Raw genomic sequence first — 22054 nt, 5'->3', positions numbered from 1 at the left:
CAGTTGTGTCGGAATGTGCCAGCAGAAACACAAAGCATCAGTAAAAGCTAGATTTCTACAAAGGTCTGAAAAGCCTGTAGGTACTTACCTAGCTCTGCCAACCACAACTGTTTGTGCCCAGGGCTGCATGATCTCTAGGAATGATCCCTTGTCAAAGAAGCCACTTAACCACTGGCTTTTTTGAGCTACAAAAAGGAAGGGGGGGGGGACATAAACAGCCGTTAAAATAGTAGCAAGACTCCAGTTTAACAACTTGGGGGCTGGGCTGGGCTTTTTTGTTTGTCTGCATTTAAAAAAAAAAAAAACCGATGATAATATAAGGGAACATTTGACTGCTGAGCATTTGTCTGCCTTCAGCCATCATGTCCTATTTCATTTGCTAGTCTGCATAAAGAGAGTCATTTATCAGCAAAGGCATCATTTATTGTTAAACGATGGGGTTTGGATAGCAGAGGGACTTTGCATGCTTTTAAATAAATAACTTTGTTTTTTTTCAAGACACTGCAAACATTTGTCAAAAGGCAGCCAAGTCATTAAAGATGTTGTTTTTCAAAATGACTATTTCTAGTTTAAAAACCTAGCTTACAATTTTCTCGATTCTGCCAAAAATGCTGTAGACAGATGCACATTTAAGAATAAATGAGCTAATGATATTTGAACACTAGACATTGCATTTGTGTGCATCATACATTGGAAAAATAATAGGATTGAATCTCTATGTATAGCCCACATATATAGCCCATAAAGAGAATCCTTGCTCTACTAAAGATAAACTACATAATGCACATGTTCGTCCCACACTCTTCCAGATGCTATAGAGAACCATAATAGTTGGCATACTAGATCAGACTTTCTATCCAAGTCCATTTCCCTGAAAACAGTGATGGCCAATTCCTGGTGCTTCAAAGAAACAAACCCTTTTCTAACAGTGCTCCTAGATGATTGTGCAATGCTGAGGAGAAGCAAATCCTTCCTGACCGCCCAAGAAAATCAAGCTCGTGCCCTGAAGCATGATTACCTTGACTGTGCTACCTAAGCATAACTGGTTATAAAATTATCCAGTGCTTTATAAGAGGAATCCATTATCTGACTTCATGCCCTCCTATAGCAGTGATTGCAACAGACTGACCATATCTGTGTGTGAAGCAGCATACTTTTGACTTGTATTGTATATGCATTCAAAGCAGTTGATAATAGTGTAGGAGAGAGCAGGACTTTTAATAACTGCTGGAATCATAGGGGATTAAAGTGTATTTTTATGTATTTAATTTACAGACCGTTCTTTGGTTCTCACTAATGTAATATCTGCACCTCCCTTACTGTTAGGATAAAGCCTTGCTACTACACACCTGTGAGGCAGAGTGCAATACCATTACCCCCATTCTACAGACGAAAAGACTGAGACACTGAAGGTTAAGTTGCCCAGCTCTCCTGATTCCAAGTCCTGTGCCTTCATGAAAAGAATACCCTTCCTTCCTACCGCTTTTACATTTCTACGGATATTCATCATGCCAAACACTGCCAGGAACAATAAAGAGAGAGGCTGCATCATTTTATGACTACTAATGCTTGTACTCTCTATGCAAAAATAAGGGTAATCCACGGTCATGTTTCAGGGTGCAAGAGGACTGCCTGCAGGGGGCAGCAATGCAACATTATTAGAGAATGGACCCTAGATGCAAAGTTTGTACTGAGATCTACTTTCCGAACACAGATTTCTAAAACTAAGTACGCTCTGAAACTGGGTCAGGGCTGCATCTCTTATGAGCAGGAAAGGGCACTATGGAGGGATTTGACTTTTCTCTGTTACTGGGCACTATCTGATCCAACATCAACAAAAGAAAGAAAATTCAGAGGAGATCACTGCTCTGTTTTCTGTAGTCCTCCAGACTGTGGAAGCCATGAGCACCAAATCATGGCACTCAGGATACTCTATCCACTCAGGCAATAAAAATTACTCTGCGGGTAGCAGCTTACAAAGCTTGCACAAAAACACAGCCTCCCAGCTTTACCCCTGGGCACACAGCTTCTGAGCAATGCTTTAATTTGAACAAGCACCTCTGCCTCCACAAACCCAAGTCTAAAACCAATTAAAAGTGGAGATCCAAGCGAGCTAACCTCTGCTGACTTAAACAGGATGGAGAGTGTTTTATCAAGACCAAACTTGTAATTACTGTGTTCTACATTCCTTGCCTCCGTGGCCCCACTGTAAAATGTGACCATCCATTTCAAAATTATCTCTTTATCATGAGCCCAAAGCTGATCGTTTAGATTCTGGCCTCGTGTCGGGCGTCAGTTTGAAGAATATCACAGCACTATCTCCTCTAATAAATGGCTTTAACTTTTCACCTAGGAGATATCTGCTTTAACTTATCACGGAGAATCATCTGCTTTCCTTAACGCTTCCACTAAATTAAAATCTGAAGTCACTCGATTTGGAAGCTGGTGTTAGCTGCACTCAGACAGCTGGATGAATTACTGGAGAGATGATGAAAAAATATTATCCAAAACCGGAAAACTTAGTTTATCACAAATCTCATTTTATCCCTCAAACCTCATTAACAACAGCGGGGATAATGGTCACCTAGTTTGTAGCTTGTCCGCACATCTCTTGCACGCCTCCAAAAGGGAACAGTAGGGGTTCAATCTTTTGCGATTGTCCCAATCCAATTATTGTGTGAGGTCTGCCACGCTAGCCAGAGATGGATTCCTTTATGATAAAAGCTTTTATTTGGGAGGATTTAAATTCCAAAAACAGGACAATTCCTTAACTATAAAAAGCAGCTCTGAATTGCAAATATGCTCTCTTACTATCATGTGTAAATTTTGTTTTTTATGGCTCTTCAAACTGATTATTTAATAATCTCTGAAAAGTACATGATACATTTGGCTTCAGCACTCTGATTCCCTGCTCCAACCTGTTCTCTCTCCTTTCAAACAGTAACATTCACATGGCTTCCTGGTTAGTTACAGAAGCAGAGAATATTTCCAGTCCAGGAGCAAACCTGGATAGTGTCAGGGTCATTTTCAAATCTCAAACGCATAATGTGTATTGAGGGGAGAAAAAAGTCCAGGGTGTGGTAGCAGGCTTTCCAGGAGGCCCCATATTGCATTTGAGTTCAAGGCTGGGCCTTTCATCTCACAAGGCACTTTCCTGTTAATCTTAAAGGAAATAAAATCAACCAGGACATCGAGGCAATGTCTGCGAGAAAATGTCATCTGCAACATCTACCTTCTGATTTCCATTCAAATCCCCAACTGCTCTCAAATGTATTCAGTGCAGAATTTAAAATAAAAAAATTCTACTTTGGAAAAGCGAAGAACTGTGCAATATCATTAGGGAACTTCACAAACTCAAGCAGAACAATGATTAGGGCTTGTCTACACTTCAAACGCTACAGCGACACAGCTGCACTGCAGAAGTGCTTCAGTGTAGACACTCCTAGGCCAGAGAGAGAATCCATCTCCACAAGAGGTGAAGAATTCTTCCATTGACCTAGCACTATCTACACCATGGATTAGGTCAGTTTAACTACGTCACTCAGGGGTGTGGATTTTTCCCAGGCTGACCTAACTTTTTAGCCCTCAAGTCCCATTCTCCGAAATGAACGAGGCCTGGTCTACACCTAAAATTTAGGTCAACTGTGAAAAATTTCACAATGAGCGATGTAGTTAGGTCAACATACCTCCCCAACACCTCTCCCCAGTATAGGCAGCTAGGTGGATGGAAGAGTTCGCTTTGATCTAGTCCTCTTTGAAACAGGACTAATCAAAGCAAGTTAACGAACTGTTAATGGATGTCAGCAGGATCCAGGTGGACAGTTGGCAGAGTCACACCCCAGCTTGCTGAGAAGTAAATGTTTGTGCAGGCAAGCTGTAAGTCATGTAGGTGCTTTTGACAATTTTATGCTTAGTTTGGTTTCAATAGGCCACCTATTAAAATAGTTTTATTTAGTAATGCTGGGGTTTGCCAAAATTCAACCTACTGTTTTTTAATCATCTTCTCACCTGGATTTCTTCTATCTACATCTGACACACAAAGAGCCTGAATCTACAAACCTTTATGCAACTAGCCCTTACTCACACAAACAGTCCCACTGAAGTCTATGGAGTTACTTGCACGAGTAAGAATTATCCACGTGAGTAAGGGTTTCCAGTACATAAGAGATTTATCACAGACATGATCATCCTTGTGGCTTCAGTCCACTGAAAATGGAGTCAGTGGCTAGTGCAGTATCCCCACTTTTCTAATTATAACCACACTGCTCTGAAGCTAGTAGGCGGCAGCCATTCCATTCAGCATCATCCGTGTACTATCAATAACAATGCTTGGTGCTGGTAAATGCCAAACTACATGACTGAAGTACATATTTTGGAGCTCTGGCTGTCATTTTAATGCCAGTAGAGATCTTGAAACCAGCTGAACTATCACACAACCTGCGCGACAAAGATGTACATACTGGGACTAGGACGTCCAGCCAACATCCAGCGGGGATCATAGGGAGTCTTGGTGGGAACAAACTCAATGACCCTGTCTATAGGATCCTTGATGGTGAGGGTAGGCACTGGGCTGGATACACTCTAAAACAAACAACAAAGCAAAAAAAAAAAAAAGGGATAAATTGTCCTACGGTATTCATAGCTCTGCACCAAACGTTACAAATGCAAATGAACTGGCTGATGTCATCCCAGTTCCTGTTGCGCGTCACCGCCCCCTTTCCAGACAATCCCAAAGACTGCAGCATCCCAATGTCCTTGCAAAGGTCTGAAGAAGAGGTACATTCACTTTGACGCTTGCGTGAGACTTCATTTGGCATATTTTGCACTTGGTTTACTCTTGAGCTTCAGGTGCTGCCAGCATCTACCGGGCTCGTGATTTAATTTAAAAAAGGTGACCAAAGCCACCTGACTCATCTTACCCACTATTTCCAGAAGACAGGTGACCTGTCTGTGTGTTCGCCTGGCTGCAGAGCAACTCACATCTACAGTAACTTTGCTGGGGAGGGGAAACTTTTAGCATCATTTCTATAAAAGACAATCAACTGTACACGTAAAAACCCTGCTGCACAGATTACTATGGACAGTTTGCCAGTGGGGTGATGTGCACAGGGAACTGGCAGTTCTCCAGTGGCCTCTGCAGTGCCCCAAAGAACTGAGTGAAGTGAATGCCATTAGCCAGTATAGGCAACGGCAGCATGCACCAACAAGCCTTACCTTGGGCATATAGGACAGCCACTGCAGAATGGTGTAGATGCCTTCAAAATCATCACTCACAGTGCTGTGCGTCACGCCATTGTTGTGCATGATCTGGACCCCGCCCAGCTGGTTGTTTGAGGTGTACACCTCCCGTCCGAGCACCTTTCAAACGAGGAACAGAAAGGGTCAGACAACGTGAAAGGGTAACAAAGAGCCTCTGCTCAGTCTGTCCAATGTCCGTGTGTGCATTCCAGTCCACCCTTCCAGCAAGTCCTACCGCTCCAACAGTCATTGCTGGGGCAGCTCTTTGAACAACAGCAGTAATAAATACCGGACCTTCTCTAGACCCCCGAGTGCTATACAAACATTCACTCTCCTGTCACATTTTACAGCTGGAGAAACAGGCACGGGGAAGTTACATGGCTTGCTTTCAGTTACACAGCCAGGGAGTGGCAGAACTGGGACTAGAACCCAGGTCTTCAGTTCACTAGACCAAAGCTGCCCTTGTGCAAAACACAGCAGTGGAACTGACACATTTAGGCCTTTAAGGGGGAAAAACCACAGCCCTGCACAAAACCCAGTATAGCACGTGAGCACAGACAAAGAACCGGTGCCTCCTTGGAGGGGGCAGGAAGAATAGGACTGTGACTGCAGGACTTTCAATTCTCTTACGAGGCTCCATCTCTAATCTCAGCCCAGGCACTGCAGCTCTTTTCTCATTCTCCTGCTGTCTCTTTCCATTTGCCCTCTCACTGACTGATACACTGATCTCTCGGTCACTCAGCTTTCTGCTCCACTGAGTCCATATTACTAATAACACCTCTGCCACAGCCAGTTTACCTCATGAAGGCAGGAGCACATCATTACAAAATAAACTCATAACTTTGACATTCTAGCAAATACATGCCGTTTGTTATTTTTATGGCTTGAGTCTTTCTAACAGGCAGAGGGCATTACATACCTGTTTCATTTAGATCTAAAACAAATTCAAACCAATCCCTCCACCCCTGGGCCCAAACAGCTAGTTTTGGGGGGAATGGGGCTGTGGGGAAAACCCAGAGGCAGAAGCAATTTTAAGTCATTAGGGCTGCATTGTCAGTGCGGAAGTGAGGTTCAGATCTGGTTTCATCTTCATGAATGCAAATGACTTGAAGTCCTAAAACTTCCCATAGGGAATGTAACCCGTCTTGTTCAGAAAGATTTCAGGGAAATTAGTAGGGGGCTTAATTATTTTAAAGTCTCCTTTAAAAGAAAAAAGGTGTTGAAATAATTCTATAATCCTGTGGTTTGTTACATGTATGTGCGTGACTAGAACCAGAGTTCAATACTGTCGGTCAATTTCAGAGGGGCAGATACCCTCAGCAACACTGCAGCTCCTGATAACTTCCATGGGAGTGCTCAGCACCTCTCAGGATTTGGCCAAGAGCTGGGATTTCGATCGATCTAGATAACATGCATAACTACGAAAGTTTTTGTTGATTGTGCCATGACCAGCATTTTACCCCCACAAGTTGAGAAGCCAGGAGTGAAGATATAGGTTCAGGGACAGGTAAAGACTGGCCTCCAGATGGGAGGCACAAGTCCACTAAACACCTTCCACGGAGGAAAATAAAAATAAAAAGAATTTTAACTCCCTATCTTCAAATGAATGCACACGTACGTACATGCAAAATGGGCCACTGCTTATCTAGAGACACTGCAGACAGCTCAGGTTTACCGCTGCTGACAGGCAATGAAAACAGTCTAATATACTGCCTGCTCTTGCCCTTAAATCCCGTTTTGGAGATCAAGATAAATATGCAGTTCCTTTCCCCGAGTGCTCCAGACATTTGAGTGAAGTGGCAGAGCACTAGGAGGCTCTGTGCCACTGAAATCACTGTGTAATACTGAGTGAGGGCCATATTTACTTATCAGTGTATTTGTCATCAGAGGCATCATGGTTCCCAGATACATATAAAACAATATTGATGAATGGTAGCTCACCTAATTTGTGTGTTATATTACATGTATGTACACAGGTGCATGCACTAACCTACAGACTGAGTGCCATGGGAGGGATGAGTAATCTGAGTCAGGGGCGGCTCCAGGCCCCAGCACGCCAAGCACGTGCTTGAGGCGGCAAGCCGCGGGGGGCGCTCTGCCGGTGCCGCGAGGGCGGCAGGCAGGCTGCCTTCGGCGGCTAGACTGCGGAGGGTCCGCTAGTCCCGCGGCTTCGGCAGACCTCCTGCAGCCATGCCTACAGAGGGTCCGCTGGTCCTCCGCAGGCAAGCCGCCAGAGGCAGCCTGCCTGCTGTGCTTGGGGCAGCAAAATGCCTAGAGCTGCCCCTGATTTGAGTATATGCAATCTTTAAAAGAAAATTAAATTCTGGTTTAATCACCATTCAAGCACAAAGCAAACTACATAAACTTCCTTACCACGTTCCCTGCACTACAGGAAGCGTGCGTGCGTGTTTAAGAATCAGTCTCCCAGCATGCAACCTGGCACTTAGGCATGAATCCACTGGACTCCATCTTCCCCCACTTCTTTTGTGTGTGTTCTCCTATCCACTTGCAAATGAGCAGAGAATCTGCCAACTCATCTCACATATATGGTTTCAGACTGGATTTCAGCTAAGGTGCCAGAGGTTAAAAGGCACGGAGGGGCTAGCCAGCTTATAGACAATGATCATTTGGCTCGAGAAAAAATGAATGCAATAGCTCATCCATTTAGCCCTGCTAACTACCTCATCTCTGACCTGAGAGGACTACATTTTTAAAGGCTGACAAGTAATTCAATCTCCAATTAACAATTTTAAATGGTGCAGTGTATATTACTGTATAAATGTTTCTGCAAGAAAATGTCCAAGGGTGAAGCAGAATGAAATGGCTGGAGAAGTACAATACCAATGCCTGTGCAATTAAAGGTGTTCTTCAGTGGGACACACGGGCAGCAAAGACACTAGCGCACTTTAGAAAAGCTGATAGATAATTTAGACAGACAATGCTACACAAGCCCTGTGTGCGAAAGGCCGCTTAGGAGCAAGCTGTGTATCCAAAACCATAACACCCCCATTCGAAAAAGCAAACACCAACAATGGAGGTTCTGTGACAAGCCAAGCAGGTGGCTTTAAAATACCCTAGGAGGGAAGTGGTGGTGACTGGAGCATCTTACTCAAGAGAGAGTCAAGGCAGCACCAGGCAGCATCATCAACCTTATGGTGAGCAGCAGTTTTATGGACCTGACCATGTTCAAGGAAGGGTTAAGTTTGCACAGAGGCTACCTCCTGGGAGGAGAGGTTTCCAAGCACTTAAGGGACCAGTAGAAACCCTAGCTCCCAAGCCCAGCAGCCGTTGGACGCAGGGAAAGCATGGAGAAGTAAGGAGTGGCGGCGAAGGATGATGGATCTGATTTTACAAAAAGCACATGTATATTATACAGATATAATTGCATACTGGTACTTTAACATCTCTTTTTGTGCTTAATTTGATAGCGCAGATAATCAGAGCAGAATAGTCATTAACAAGGAAGCATTAGACACCGAACTTCTGAAACCAGACTGCTTAAAAATAAAATGTACTGGATCCCAACACTACAAGAAAGTGAAAGTACTACAAAATCAGGAGACTGTGTCCCCCTCCTCAACCCCTCCCCGGCTCCCGTCCCACACACTTTGCAATAAGTGTGAGTGACTAATGCAGAGACGGCCCATAGCTGCCAGTACCTTCCCTTTCTGATGTTTCTAGGCAGGGGCCAGGCTGCATTTGATCCCCTGCTTTCTATCTCAATGTCTTTGCATTTTATATACAATTACAGCTTTCTAACACAGCAGCTCAGCTCTGGCATTTCCGATCAGCAGCAGATAGCTGCTCTCTTGGTCTAGGAAACAAGCCTGGTTTTGTTTACACTAACAGCCATCCCATCAATACCACCACAATGCTCCTCATAGCACATCCATTACAAATAAGCTAGAAATGAGACTGAGACCACCAGGCCTTGAGATGGCAATGACTTCTGGTCACTACGGCTCTGGGCCAAATTCAGAAAGGCAAACTAGAGGTAAAAGGCTCCACATCCCAGTGCTAACTCTTTAGGCCACCCAGATCCCCATATTTTCACTAATTTAAGACAGACCTTTCATACGGCTAAGAAGGAATCTATCCAATAGGCTCTATAAAAAAACCCCTACATTAACAGAACATTACAGCTGCACAATTAAGTACTCAAAAGGAAATGCCAAATCTAATGTTGCATGCATTACAATACAGCTTTTAATTACATGAACAAATACTGTTTCTCAGATAATGTAGTATTTTATATTACAACCTTAGATACATATGTAGTATCTATTTCATTCTCTTCTACTTATTTAATGGATCATTATGACAATGAAATTAGTCTCTTGATTGACTTTGGGGGAGATTTTCAAAAGCATAAAGGGGAACTGGGAACCTAACTGCCCTGCATGTCTTTGAAAATTCCCCTTCAACGTTAGTATAAATGTCATGTTCTCTAAAATGGGTATGTTCATTTTGCTAGCACCCATGTACTCTAAATCTTAGCAGCCAGCAGCCGTCCTTAGACACATTTCCAACAACTGAGCTGTTACTCACTGAGGCAGTTAACTACAAAACTAGTTTTGCTGAAAACTTAGTGGCCTGTGTGTGTGAGCAAAGATGAAAGATCTGAGGAACTGAGAACACAGGGCTAGAATGGAAACTGTTATGGCAACCTTAAATATTGTGCTTGAACTTGCTATTGTGTTCACATGAGAGAGAGAGAGAGAGTGTCTTGCTTATAAGAATTGAACACTGCATTTTATACAAATAATATTAATAATGGTAATTTATATCCCACAGCTTATATAGTGTGTGTCGGAAATTAGAATTGGAAAGAGACACACACATACAATAGCTAGCAGCGTTAATGAACACAAGAGAAATCATCATAGTAAGGGTCTCAACAAAAATTCACATTGCACTGACTTAAAGCCAAGTACCATTATTTGTGGTTGAGCCTCGGCACATCTTACAGCTTTCATTTTTATCACTCGGCACTTCTGCTCTGCACATTAACTTATTAGATGATGGGATAAATGGCATCTGGGTACAAGAGAACAGACCTAGGTTAGGATGCCAACATGAAGCACCTTCCTTGAAACGATGAAGAGCTGAGAGCTGTGCTTCTAAACACCCTGGTTCTCGAGTCTTTATCCTATTCACATGGCGGCATGAACACCCCCCTCCTCTCCATCTGGGCTTCCTGTTGGAAACGGATTGCAGCTCTTGCATTTCTAATCTGTGAATGTGTGCAGTGCCTGCACTTTTAATTTACGAGCGTTCGGTGGGGGACCTTTCTGACTTGGGAACATATTGGCTCAGTCTAATGTTTGGAGATTATTAAAGTCAGAGCTCTGCTCCACTATCAAGTCTACAGATCTTTTATTTAGAAGATATGGTGCTCTAAATGCACAAAGAGCTCCCTGTCACCTTCACATTAAAGCCCCCAGTGCCTGGTAAATGGAATTATATAGCTGTCATCTCCTTTCCCCAAAGTTTTAAGAGTACAATGGGCTCATTTTTTCACACTCCATCCCAGCTTCAGAACTAAGAGACCTACTTTATATTGATTTAAAGTCTCTGAAATAAATAAACCTGTTTCTCCACTGTGATTCACAAGAAATTCATGATACACTATTGCATGATATATTTCAAGCTCTGGCTCCAGCTCTCTTTTTCCTCTGGTGAGTGATGGGGGAGGCGGGTGGGGGAAGGGGGGCTGCAAAGCTGACAACCTGATGGTTACAGGAGATGGCTGCTGACTGCAAATCCAGATGCCAGCATTGGTGATGGTGGAGTTGGTTTTTTTGGGGGGGACAAGGGGGTGAGAAGAGAGCAAATAAACGTGGACGCTCGAGGGCGAGTGGGGAGGAGGTGGCAGCGCACAGACCACATAACTGCAGCAAAGGGAAGTTAAATACCTCACTGTAACTGGAGTTTTTCGAGACGTGCGATCCCTCTCTGCAGTCCATCGAGGGTACACATGGACTCCATGTGCCTGAGACCGAAAAGTTCTTGCAAGCAGTGTGCGTTGGTCCACGCCTGTGCCCATGCTCTCCTTGTGCTCACACCAAAGGCATAAGGGATGGGGAGGACCGACCACCTCTCCAGTTTCTTCTCTACCGTGAATCTTGTCATGATCCAAAGCAGAGGGGTAGGAGGGCAGGCAGTGGAATATAGACAGGGAGCACACATTTCTAAGAACTCATTACAATCAGGTAAGTAACTTCCCTTTCTTCTTTGAGTGCTGGTCCCTGTGTGTGTCCCAATGTGGGTGACTGACAAGCAGTACTCAGAGAGGAGGGAGATGCAAGGATGCCAGTGATATAGCTGCCAGTAGAACAGCTGTCCCAAAGGATGCCTGGGTTCAAGACTCCTCTGCTAATGCATCCTTTGGGACAGTAGCATCTCTCCGAGGTGCCCATTTGATATTTGCAGGGCAGTTAGGCGAATGTGAGGATGGAACTCCATGTAGCTGCCCTGCAGATCTCAAGCCGGGACACCTCTTCAACTCATGCTATGGAGGCTGCTTGTCCCTTTGTGGAGGGAGCCCACACCCTGGAAGGGGAGGAAGCCCTGCCAGCTGATAGAAGAAGATACTGCCAGAGATCCACAGCGATCCTCCAAGGGGATATGGCTTGTCCTTGTACTCATTCTGCTATGGCAATGAGCAGTCTAGGTGACTTTCTGATCTGTTTTGTTCTCTTCGGAAAAAACGCCCATGCTTGTCTCACATCCAGGGAATGAAGTCTGGCTACTAGTTTGCTCTTGTTAATAAAAGGTTTGAAATTGAACCCTATGCTCCTGAGCAACTTGTCCCTAAAGTCCAGGAGCTCAGAGTAATTGAGGAAATCGTATCTGGTGAGATGGACAGTTTGAGATTCTAAGTGGAGGGCTGGTAGATAAACACCTTCCTCTCCATACAGTGCCTAGCCTCCTCCTCTGCAAGGGTGGCCCTTGGATGACGACGTCTGGATCTTTCCGTGGCCACCTGAACCATCCAGGAGTTCGAGGCAGGGTGGTTGAGCAAGAACGCCACTCCCTTAGTCGGGGCAAAGTATTGCTTTTCTGCCCTCTTGGGGGGGGTGGTACAGGGAGCTGCCGTGTGCTGGAGTAGAGGTAAATGGCAGTTCGTTACAGGGTCATGACAGTATCATCAATGAATGAGTCTCCAACCTGGTGGGTTTTGAGGGCACCAGTGGTTCCCAGTCCTTCAGGTTCTAGTGTTTCGTTTTACTTGATACCGCTAAGTCCCTGCGGCTCAGGTGTGAAGACTCACCTTGGACAGGTCAGGGAGGGATTTCTCCTCTTAGAATGTCTTGGAGAGGATCTCGTTTTATGTTTGAGAGAGCATCCCTTACTCTCAGATGAAGGGTCTTTCCCTCCTCTCCTTTTCACTCTGGCAGTGCTGGTGGTTGTCACTGACTAGAGAAGACCAGGGGCAGGAGACTGCAGTTTTTGAAGCCTGGTGTCCTGGGCATAATCTAAGTCCCTGGGAAATGACCAAAACACTAACCAGCATCAAAAACCTAAGACTAATACATCTGAATATATACATTACAGGAAGAAGAGAAGGGATCAGCTTCGTACAGTGGAGAGTTCTGGTGCGGCGGTAAGAAGGAACTGGTGAGGCAGATGCACCACCCTGCTATTATACCCTTGGTGCAGAGCACCAGAAGCCCAGGCTCCAGCTGACCAAGGACATCTACACTGCTATGTTTAGCCCATAGTACGAGTTGACCTGGCTCTGAGACCCTCAGCCACAGGTTGGTTGGGGGGGTTATTTTGTTTTTTTGCAGCGTAGCCGTATCCTCAGGCTCTCTCTCAGGAGCTGTTCTTCCAGTCTCCTCGTCCATGCACAAACCCCTTCTATCAGCATTTGGTAGCACTTTCAACCCACACCAGGGGTGTGTCTACACTGTGAGAAAAATACTTGTGGCAGCAAATTTCAGAGCCCAGGTCAGCTGACTTAGGCTGCGGGGCTAGAAATAGCAGTGTAGATGTTCGGGCTTGGGACGAAGCACAGGCTCTGAGATCCTCTCCCCTCTCAGGGGCTCAGAGCCCAGGCTCCAGGACGAGCCCAAACATCTACACTGCAGTTTTATAGCCCCACAGCCCAAGCCCCATGAGCCTGAGTCAGCTGACCTGAGTCAGGAGTAGACGTCACTTCCATTTGTGTCGGTAACCCATCCACTTTGCAGGGAGAATGCAGGCTAGTACCAGTAGCCGTGCGCCCAGAAAGACAGAGAAGTTCTCTCACAACTCACTGAGCAAGAATCAGAGTAACTGAGCTTATTGCAGCACAAAGAACCATCAGCTAGGCCCCCATCTAGCAACACGCATGTACAGCACCAGTGAGGAGACAGTGACTCAGGTATGGCTTTGCAGTGTGGCTATGCACACCCACACTCAGCACACTTGGGTGCCAATCACACAACTCTGCGGTGAAGATGTTCTCTGAAGGCCACCAGTCCCTGTAATTCAGTCACCATTGGGGTGAAATGCTGGAACTGGTTAAAAGAGCACAGCAACACTACACAAGATGTTCACTGGAAACTACAGAAGGAAATTCAGGTAGGGAGAATGTGGGCCAGTATGCTAGAGGTAGCAGCCCCTATTCACGGGAATACACAGCCACATATAAATGCAGATATCTGCCCAGCTTTGTACACATACAGATATACTAATAGAGATCCATATTAAAAGTGATAGATATTTGTGCAAAGGAAAATTAAAAAGTCAACAGAAATCTGTTAGACTTTCTTCCCTCAGCAAACATAAAGGGACTGGTAATGGGATGTCTGGAATGTAAATCGTCTCTAATGGGAACAATATACAAATATAACCACTTAAAACAAGGCAATTAAAAATAAAATGAATAAATGGAGAGAGGTGTTTATTTTGTTGAAAACACTTGCATTTGCCTGAAGTCCAAGCATCTGTCCTGCTTATGTTCATTTCTCTGCAGAGAGCTGAGCACCTTTGTGTTACCAAGGGGGCCAGCTGCAACATATACCTAGTGAGCCAATACAACATGCACCCAACCTACCTAAAAAGTGTCCCTCGATGGAGTGATTTAAAAAGAACAAGACACTCTCTCCCCCTATCACCAACACTGTGTAATTGACAATGGCTCCCTTGCCTGATCTGTACTCAGATTCGGGCTCCCGACACAAGCTGACTTTGCTGGGGCTGAGAGTAATGACTGTCTGTGGTGGAGAGGCGCAGTGCAGTTCAGTAGCACACCGAGATTCTGCACCTGCTCCAAGATGGTTGAGTGACCAAAACCCCCTCCCCTCAGCAAATCACTCCATTGCTCCCACAGCCTCCTCTAATGCATCCATCCAAGACACAGAGCCAGCAGCCCCTCCTCCTTCCCCAACCACCCTGAGCCAAGAACAGGGTAACCTTGGTGAGATTCACAAGAGGTACTGACTAATGTTTAATGCTGGTGGAGTGTCAATTTCCGTTTGACATTTCTTAGGCCCTCTTTGATTAGCATTCTCAAACACACTGCGCCCATACGTATCCGCCTAATAGTCTTGCTGCGCCACTACAGAAAGATTCATATCATGCATTAATAATTATAATGCTTCTTTGAATGACAGGGATGGCACTTGCTGTTCTAACTCACATGATTGCTCTCACATGATTGCTTTGATCTAATCCCAAGACTGGAGTCAACTTGAGCAGACACCAAGACATCCCTGCCTTGTTTCTCAGGAAAAGAGGTTTGCACAGTCCATATTTTAAAGCAAAAAATCAAACCAAACCAAACCCCGCTCTCCCCTAAACTAACAGTGTATCCAATGGGGTTTTTATTTTTTTCACACTGTGGAATTGGAGGGTAAGTAAGTGCTTGTGATACTGAAAGATTGAGCACTGGTACAAGACAGACAGTGTAAACTTCCTTTTCCTCCGTGCACAGCTCTGCCAACGAACCTCAGTCCTGACCTGCTACACTTTTGTGTGGGCACAGCACCGGAAGAGCAGATCAGCCTATTCATCTCAAATCCTGACCCAGAGCTCACCCGGTGATTCAAGCCCTGGCCTCCCACAAAGTTCTGCCAGTCTTGACAGCCACCACCACCTGTTAACCCAGTTCCAGGCCCCTCCTCAGCAGAGACTGTCAATTACCCCATGGTATGGGGACTGAGACCACCAGATAAAGCTATCTTGTGTTATCTCAAATCTATTGCCCTAGACTTCCACAAATTAAACTTCACAGAACTACATGGAAATAACACTGGTTTGACGTCAACCCACCAAAGTTCGGACAATTCAGAGATGAGTCTAAAATGCAGGGATATTCCCTTATGGATGTATGCAAATGGGGTTGTTAGGGATTTTTTTTTTTAAATGCAGATTGTCAAACCAATCCTCAGAGCTATTATGTCCCGTTGTATCAACAAGTCCCCAGGGACTCATTCTTAGGCACATGATTGACACATATACTACCCTATCATGACACAATATGATACCTATCATGTTAATGGCTTTGCCATGCCCGTGCACTGTGTCTGTGTTAATAAAAGCTGCATTCAAGAAAGGTCATCGGACATGCAGTGGCATTCTTCTCTCTTTTTAAGTTTATTTCTAAGATGTTCAAAATGCAAATTGTGAATTAGCAAACTGTAAAGTTTCCATTAATCTCTCTCCTGCACCCCCACAGCCTTTTTAATTGGAGTTGAAGAAAAATCCAAACAAATCGGCATGCTCAGAAACTGCTTGTTTTTAATTTGTTGGGGGTGATTATTGGACTTTTCCAGCTGTAAAATGCAGCATCTGAACAGATACTTAAAGTACGATCATTCCCACGCCAAGTCCTTGTAGGCACAGTTCAGTCTTGGAGTGAATTTTCACAGCCAAGTAACAAAGCCCCATAAAGCTGGAGGAATATGCAAAATGTTGGCTGGACTGTAAATGCAGCAGGGCTGGCAGGTGCTCCTCTCCATGTAACTCTAAATAATGATCTCATATGTGTAGCACTGTCCATCTGAGGAGCAAAATGTACTTTACAAACAAATATTAATGAATTAAGCTGTCGACCCCTCCTGCAAATTGGGTAAATGTCTTGTTGTCCCCATTGTGCAGAAAGGTTAAATGACTAGCCAAGGTCACACAGCAAGTCAGTGGCAGAAATGGATCTAAAGCCCAGATCTTCTGACCCTCTGTCCTGATTTTCAGTTTTGTTTTAAACATTTCACATTTGCTTTGTTTCTGACTGTCCATCCGTTCTCCTTACACCTATGTACTGACACTTGCTGACAGCAGGTTATATTGGCCAGGTAAAAGCTCCTACACCAGCCTAGCAGTTAACTTCTTTCTTTTAAAATAATACAAATCAAGTTAAATTTTGGATCTTCAGAACAGACTAAACCAATGAGATTAGCAGTTGTTAAAATAAAGAAACAAAACTATTTGTGCGTGCACACACGATATTCACCAAAATGAAAAGATAATGTATCAGATCCTTGGCCCACTATAGCACTTGGAATTTGATGGGGACAGAATCCAGATTCTCCTGCAGAACTATTAATAACTACTAGAGATTGTAAAAGAGAATCTCTACTAATTATTAGTAAATAAGGCCTATGCTATACAAGCAAGCAGGTCTAATAATGTCCATTAGGAGGTGCTGCCACACAAATTCACTAGCCTGATAAGTATAATGAGCATTTCCAGGTATTTCGCCATACAATACGAATACTGCCCAGAGCTGATGCAAATTTCTTGGTCATTGCTCTACCCACTGGGAACTCCTTTGGCATGCAGGTGACTCAACATATCTGCACGCATTCCACGGTGCAAAAAAACCCAAAGCAGCTAAGTGCACCGCTCACAGAGCTGTATGTAACATTAGAGAGATTTGTGTTAGGATGTCCAGAGATGAAAGGCCATTTTATTAATCTAGTACCCAATGAATCTCCATATACCTGAATCCTGCTCTTGCTAGACACTAAATATGGGTGCTTTTTTAAATTTTCTCTATAACTATACCATAATTTAGGGACTAACCTAAACATCATTGAAAGCATGTAATAAAATTGCAGAATAAGAGGCCATTTTTTTCTACTCTCCCTTATCTTTTGTACGTGATCAGAACTTACTTCAGTTTCAGCAATTCATGTCGATTATTTATTTTAATTGAGTGAATTCAGGGAATGGGTTACGCTCAGCCCAAGCAGACGTTCTCAAGACTCCCCCACACTGCTCTGCCAATGCACTGCAGTTGAGACCAGCAATTCTCCCATCCTTCTGTTATTTCAATTCTGGGGCTTTTGAAACTGGGCACTCAATGGGCTGAAATGCGCAGTGCGGTGCTTTTGCAATGTTCACTATTAGTCAAGTTCAGCATTTATTATGAGTTCCAGGGAAGACTGTGCTAAGGTCTCTCTGCGCTCTTGTTTTCAAGGCTCAGGATCCTTTCCTTACAAGGGAAAAGTATCAACATGCCTCAGAGTAAAAGAAGCATTTTTCTTTGGAAAAAGGTCTTGTGGTTTCTTTGCTTCCCTCTCAGGGCGATCTACTGCCCTCTCTGATCGGGATAGGTCTGGTATAAGCAAATACAATAAGGGAAACAGACAAGCAAAGAACTTCAAAAGGAAGAGGTGCACCTTTGAGGGCAGGGAGGCGCGTTTTAGCCATTGTTGTAACAAGGGGACTCCTAGAACTTAAGTTATTTGTAAGGATATATGGAGCAGAGCACTGTCATTCCATCCTCCCTTCTTGGAAGTAAGGAGAAATGCCAGTGATGGAAGGAAACAATCTAGGAAGCCTGGACCAAAGACAGTTTAAAAAAAAAAAAAAATCAAGTGATGACTACAACAACCTAACCAGCCACAGAGTAATGATTCACTCTATGGCAGCTGTGAGCACTCAGTACGTTACCAGGCACTGACCACTTCAAGCACGGGACATCCATGTCAAGGTATCGTCTGCCCACTAAGCAGTCAGCCCTTGCAAATATTCCCGGAGAACCCTGAGTTGTTTTAAAATGTTTGCTTTCAAAAGACCCTCTGGTTTTGTGACCACTGCTACACAAACATTCCGATTTCCCTGGGGTCACACAGTGAATCAGTGGCAGAGCTAGAAATAGAATTTAAGGGCCAGATTCCTAGCTGGGGTAAGCTGTGGAGCAGACGTCACATAGATCAGAAGTAAAGTTGACATGAACACCGCCCCTTCCTCCTAAGATAAAGGGCTACAGTTCACATAGGTCTAGCTTTCAGCAAAAAAGTCAATGGTTTTTAAAAAAAAGATTAAATGTATATATAGAGAGAGCTCAAAGTTCTAATCTTTTTATTCTCATCTCTGAAAGGGATATACGTCTCTCAGGCTTCAGGGCACAAGCCAACCTCTAAGTGATGGGAGTCCGGAAGAAACTTTCTCTATAGGCAGATTATTCCACAGTTCTCTACTATGGGGTACTGACTCTGGTGGGAGATGGGATCCTGGACTAGATGGATCATTGGTGTGATGCATTATGGCAATTGCTAATGTTCCCACCCTGGATGTTGCATAATTCAGTACACCTGTTCACATTCCTGCCCAATTGACTCTTTACTCCTAGTCCCCATTGCCACGGCATCTAGAAACCAAAGGTTTCAGAAAACACTGAGCACCCTCCCAGGGAAAATCAGTGCCCCTTAAGGTGTCCCGAGGCATGCACCCCACTAACTGAGGCATTTCAAATCACTAGTCACTTTTGAAAGTCTCGGCCCAATTCTCAAACCCCAGCTTAGCCTCTATTAACACACACACCCCTCCTCCGAACTAAAGTCCATAGCTAAGACCTCACTGTTTTGTTAATGTAAACAGTGATGTACAGTCAAAATGCTGAGAATCCCATTAGAAGAAAAACAAAAACACAGAGATGCAAACTAATTATAAACAGGTCAGCTAAGGATTGGGAACATCGGGTGTGCACTGAAATGGAGGGCAGTTATAAAGGCTTGAGCCATGTATGCAATGCATTAAATTAGGAGCGCAAGGCTCTTCAGACTTACTTCTATTAAAAGGGAAACAAACTGAAATTTACATGTTACTGCATTCCACCAGTACGACAGACAGCAGCATGTTATCTATCTCATCTGAAATCGCACCATGTTAGGCCAGTGACGAGGAAAGGAAGGTGGGGGGAGGGATGGTTGGGAGGAAGGAAAAGTTAAAAAAAAAATCTGCCTCAGCAAAAGTTTTCATTAAAATTTTAGACAAATGATCTCTGTGTCCTTCTCCCATGCTGCCTGGGGCTCCATGCTATTTCTATGCAAATAACAACCTCGTGGTTTATATCTTATTATTTCCACCGGAGCTGCAGCGACATGACCCGAGACGTGTGAGAGGTAGACAGAGAAAGGAGGAGAGAGAGAGAGAGAGATGGAGTGGGTGCTCGCTGAAGTGTGAAAAAATATTGTCAGGAGTGAGCGGCAAGAACAAAAAAAAATTGCAGGGATAACGTGTTTATTTCAGCCCTTCTCCCCATGTGAACTGGCACCTTTTAAAATTCATTGGGCATCAGGCGATCATGCACAATCCATCTGCTTTCACTTTATCATTTGCATTTCATGCCTCCTGGCTTTTGATGTGCTGATACTTTGATGCAGTCAGGAGATGCGCATTATCATTATTTCAATTTTCAGGGGGGTCAATGGGCTCAAAAAACACACACACACACACACACACACACACACACACACACACTAAAATGTCATTTCCACCTCCCCACTGCCTGCTGATGGAGAAAACAAAAGGGGGTACAGAAAAGACATGGCCCTGGAACCCCCACACATAGCATCCTTCCCAATTTATAACATCATACGTTTCATATGCACATGAGTCTGGGCTGTAAACGAAGGCAGATTCATCATGATGCGGGGGGGAGGGAAGAGAGAGTCGATGAGAAGCTGTGGTACAGTTTCCTTTTCACATCTGGTAGGCGAAGAGGTTGATAGCATCCTTAATGAATCTGCACAAAATCTGGTGTCTTATGGTGATTTGACTCCATACTTAGAGAGCACTGACACGGACATAGCAAAGCAGCCAGCACATGATTAGATAACCTCCAGAACTGATCATTCCCTTCAGCTAAAAATGATAATGTATTTCAGTCCATTGTCTAAGTTATAGGCTGCAGCCTGCTTTTGGCAGCTAGACCTTCCCTCTACACCCAAGCCCTGGGGCTGGCTCTACCTAATTAAAACGAACAAGATCAGCAACAGATGAGGTAGAGTGTTATTTTTCACAGTTTTTTTTAATGAAAAAGTTCCTAGCGTTTTGTAGCAAGAATCAAATGAAACAACTTTCCAGACAAAAATACTGCTTCTCTGGAAGCCAAGACACTTCCATGTCTATGGGAATCTCCATATGCAGCTTATTACCCAAGAAGCAAAGTGAACATTTAGAGCCAGGAGAGGAAGACGACATTTTGAAAACTGAGTGTGTGCGCGCGCGCATGCGCATATAAGCAACTTATCTCCAGCATCACCTACAAAAACACTAGCGTGTAAATTAGTACTGTAAATTTTGTCCCAAATCTCCAGGAATACGTGTCTGATCGTTGATAGCAAAAGGACAAAGAATTACTTACATTTGACTATGCTGGAAAATTTTCACTCCCAGCTGTAATGCAAAGAAGCAGCGTCTTTTTAATCTATCTAGGTTCTTATGTTGGTGTCAGTCACCAATGTATGTGAGCACTTCAATTCCTTAATCACTAGCCCTCCCGACTGGAGCAAGGGATAATGTAAATCTTTTATTGCAACTCTCATAAGGAAATGCTTTGTTTTTGCTCCAGAGGGCACTCCTCAATCCAGCCATCCCACATAAGCAGCATCACTAAGTCTCATTTGCTTATCACTGACAGGCAAAACTAAAACTGATACAAATATCCTTCCAGAGTTTTATATAAGCAAAGATAAAAACAAACAGGATACTTCATGCCACAAAGTAGCTTCTCCACTGCTACAAGAGAAGATACTGTTTAATCAGTCCCTGGCTAATGGGCGCACGGCCTATCAGCCAAAGGAAAATTCAAATGAATTCTCCCTCTGGAATTCAAGGGCAAACTGTTTCTCTCCTCTGCACATAAGAAGTGGGATACTGAGCATAAATCTGAAACAGCCACTGCTCTGGTGGCACAGTGATTTAAGAGAATTAGCCTTTGACTCTTAGTTCAAACCCTGTTTAAAATCTCAAGTGGAATGGGTTTGGTCACCTCAGTTTAAGCCCCAGTGGACATTTATCCACGTCCCATGTAGCTCACACACACAGCTGTCCCCGTTCAAGAGGCCCATGACTGGAACAGCAGAGATGGGAGAACAGGCTCATGGTTATCAGGGAGTCACACTGCACCAAATTCAGGTGCGAGTCTAGTGTCCAAGCCTCCCAAAAGCCAGGAGCGTTCAGATACATGGTTTAGTTTCAGATACACCTTTACTACTGACAGCGCTGGCGGGACCCACTGGAGTGGAGTAACAAGGAGAGACACTTAACTACTGTTAACTGTTCAGATAACACGGTGATGGGTGCCGTATAAGAACCTAGATAGACTAGAACAGATGATGAGGGCTAAGTGCATTGGCAGTGTCACCTGGGGCAGTTTGCACAGCACCAGCCTGCATCAAATGCTAGAACCAGGCACACTACACCACTTCAGTGAGCACCAAATTTGCTCATCTTTTTTAAAGGGATCTTAAAACGCCCCTCGCTCCTACACTGGTGTGCCCGAATAAGGGCGTGCTCATGCTGGGGTGTCCCAGAGGTGACAGGAACACTGCTTAATTCTCTGCAGAGCCAAATTATCCAATGAGAGCCTACTTTC

The 22054-nt window shown here is 44.2% G+C and overlaps 1 protein-coding gene across 5 annotated transcripts in view; it reads right to left on the bottom strand.

The window, feature by feature from the left end:
• ACACA (acetyl-CoA carboxylase alpha) overlaps nucleotides 1–22054 on the bottom strand; it is a 190010-nt gene that overhangs the window by 49324 nt on the left and 118632 nt on the right. For all 5 annotated transcript variants that reach the window (XM_044993768.1, XM_044993769.1, XM_044993766.1 and 2 more), the window contains 3 exons: nucleotides 5215–5358; nucleotides 4461–4581; nucleotides 89–185 (listed from right to left, as the gene is read on the bottom strand). In XM_044993768.1, coding sequence (XP_044849703.1) covers nucleotides 89–185; nucleotides 4461–4581; nucleotides 5215–5358 — 362 coding nt within the window. The remainder of the gene's footprint in view (nucleotides 1–88; nucleotides 186–4460; nucleotides 4582–5214; nucleotides 5359–22054) is intronic.

Source organism: Mauremys mutica, chromosome 19, assembly GCF_020497125.1.
Source record: "Mauremys mutica isolate MM-2020 ecotype Southern chromosome 19, ASM2049712v1, whole genome shotgun sequence".
In the NCBI taxonomy this organism is placed as follows: Eukaryota; Metazoa; Chordata; order Testudines; family Geoemydidae; genus Mauremys; species Mauremys mutica.
The sequence above is the reverse complement of the archived record's forward strand: the minus strand, read 5'-3'. Positions and strand labels throughout refer to the sequence as shown.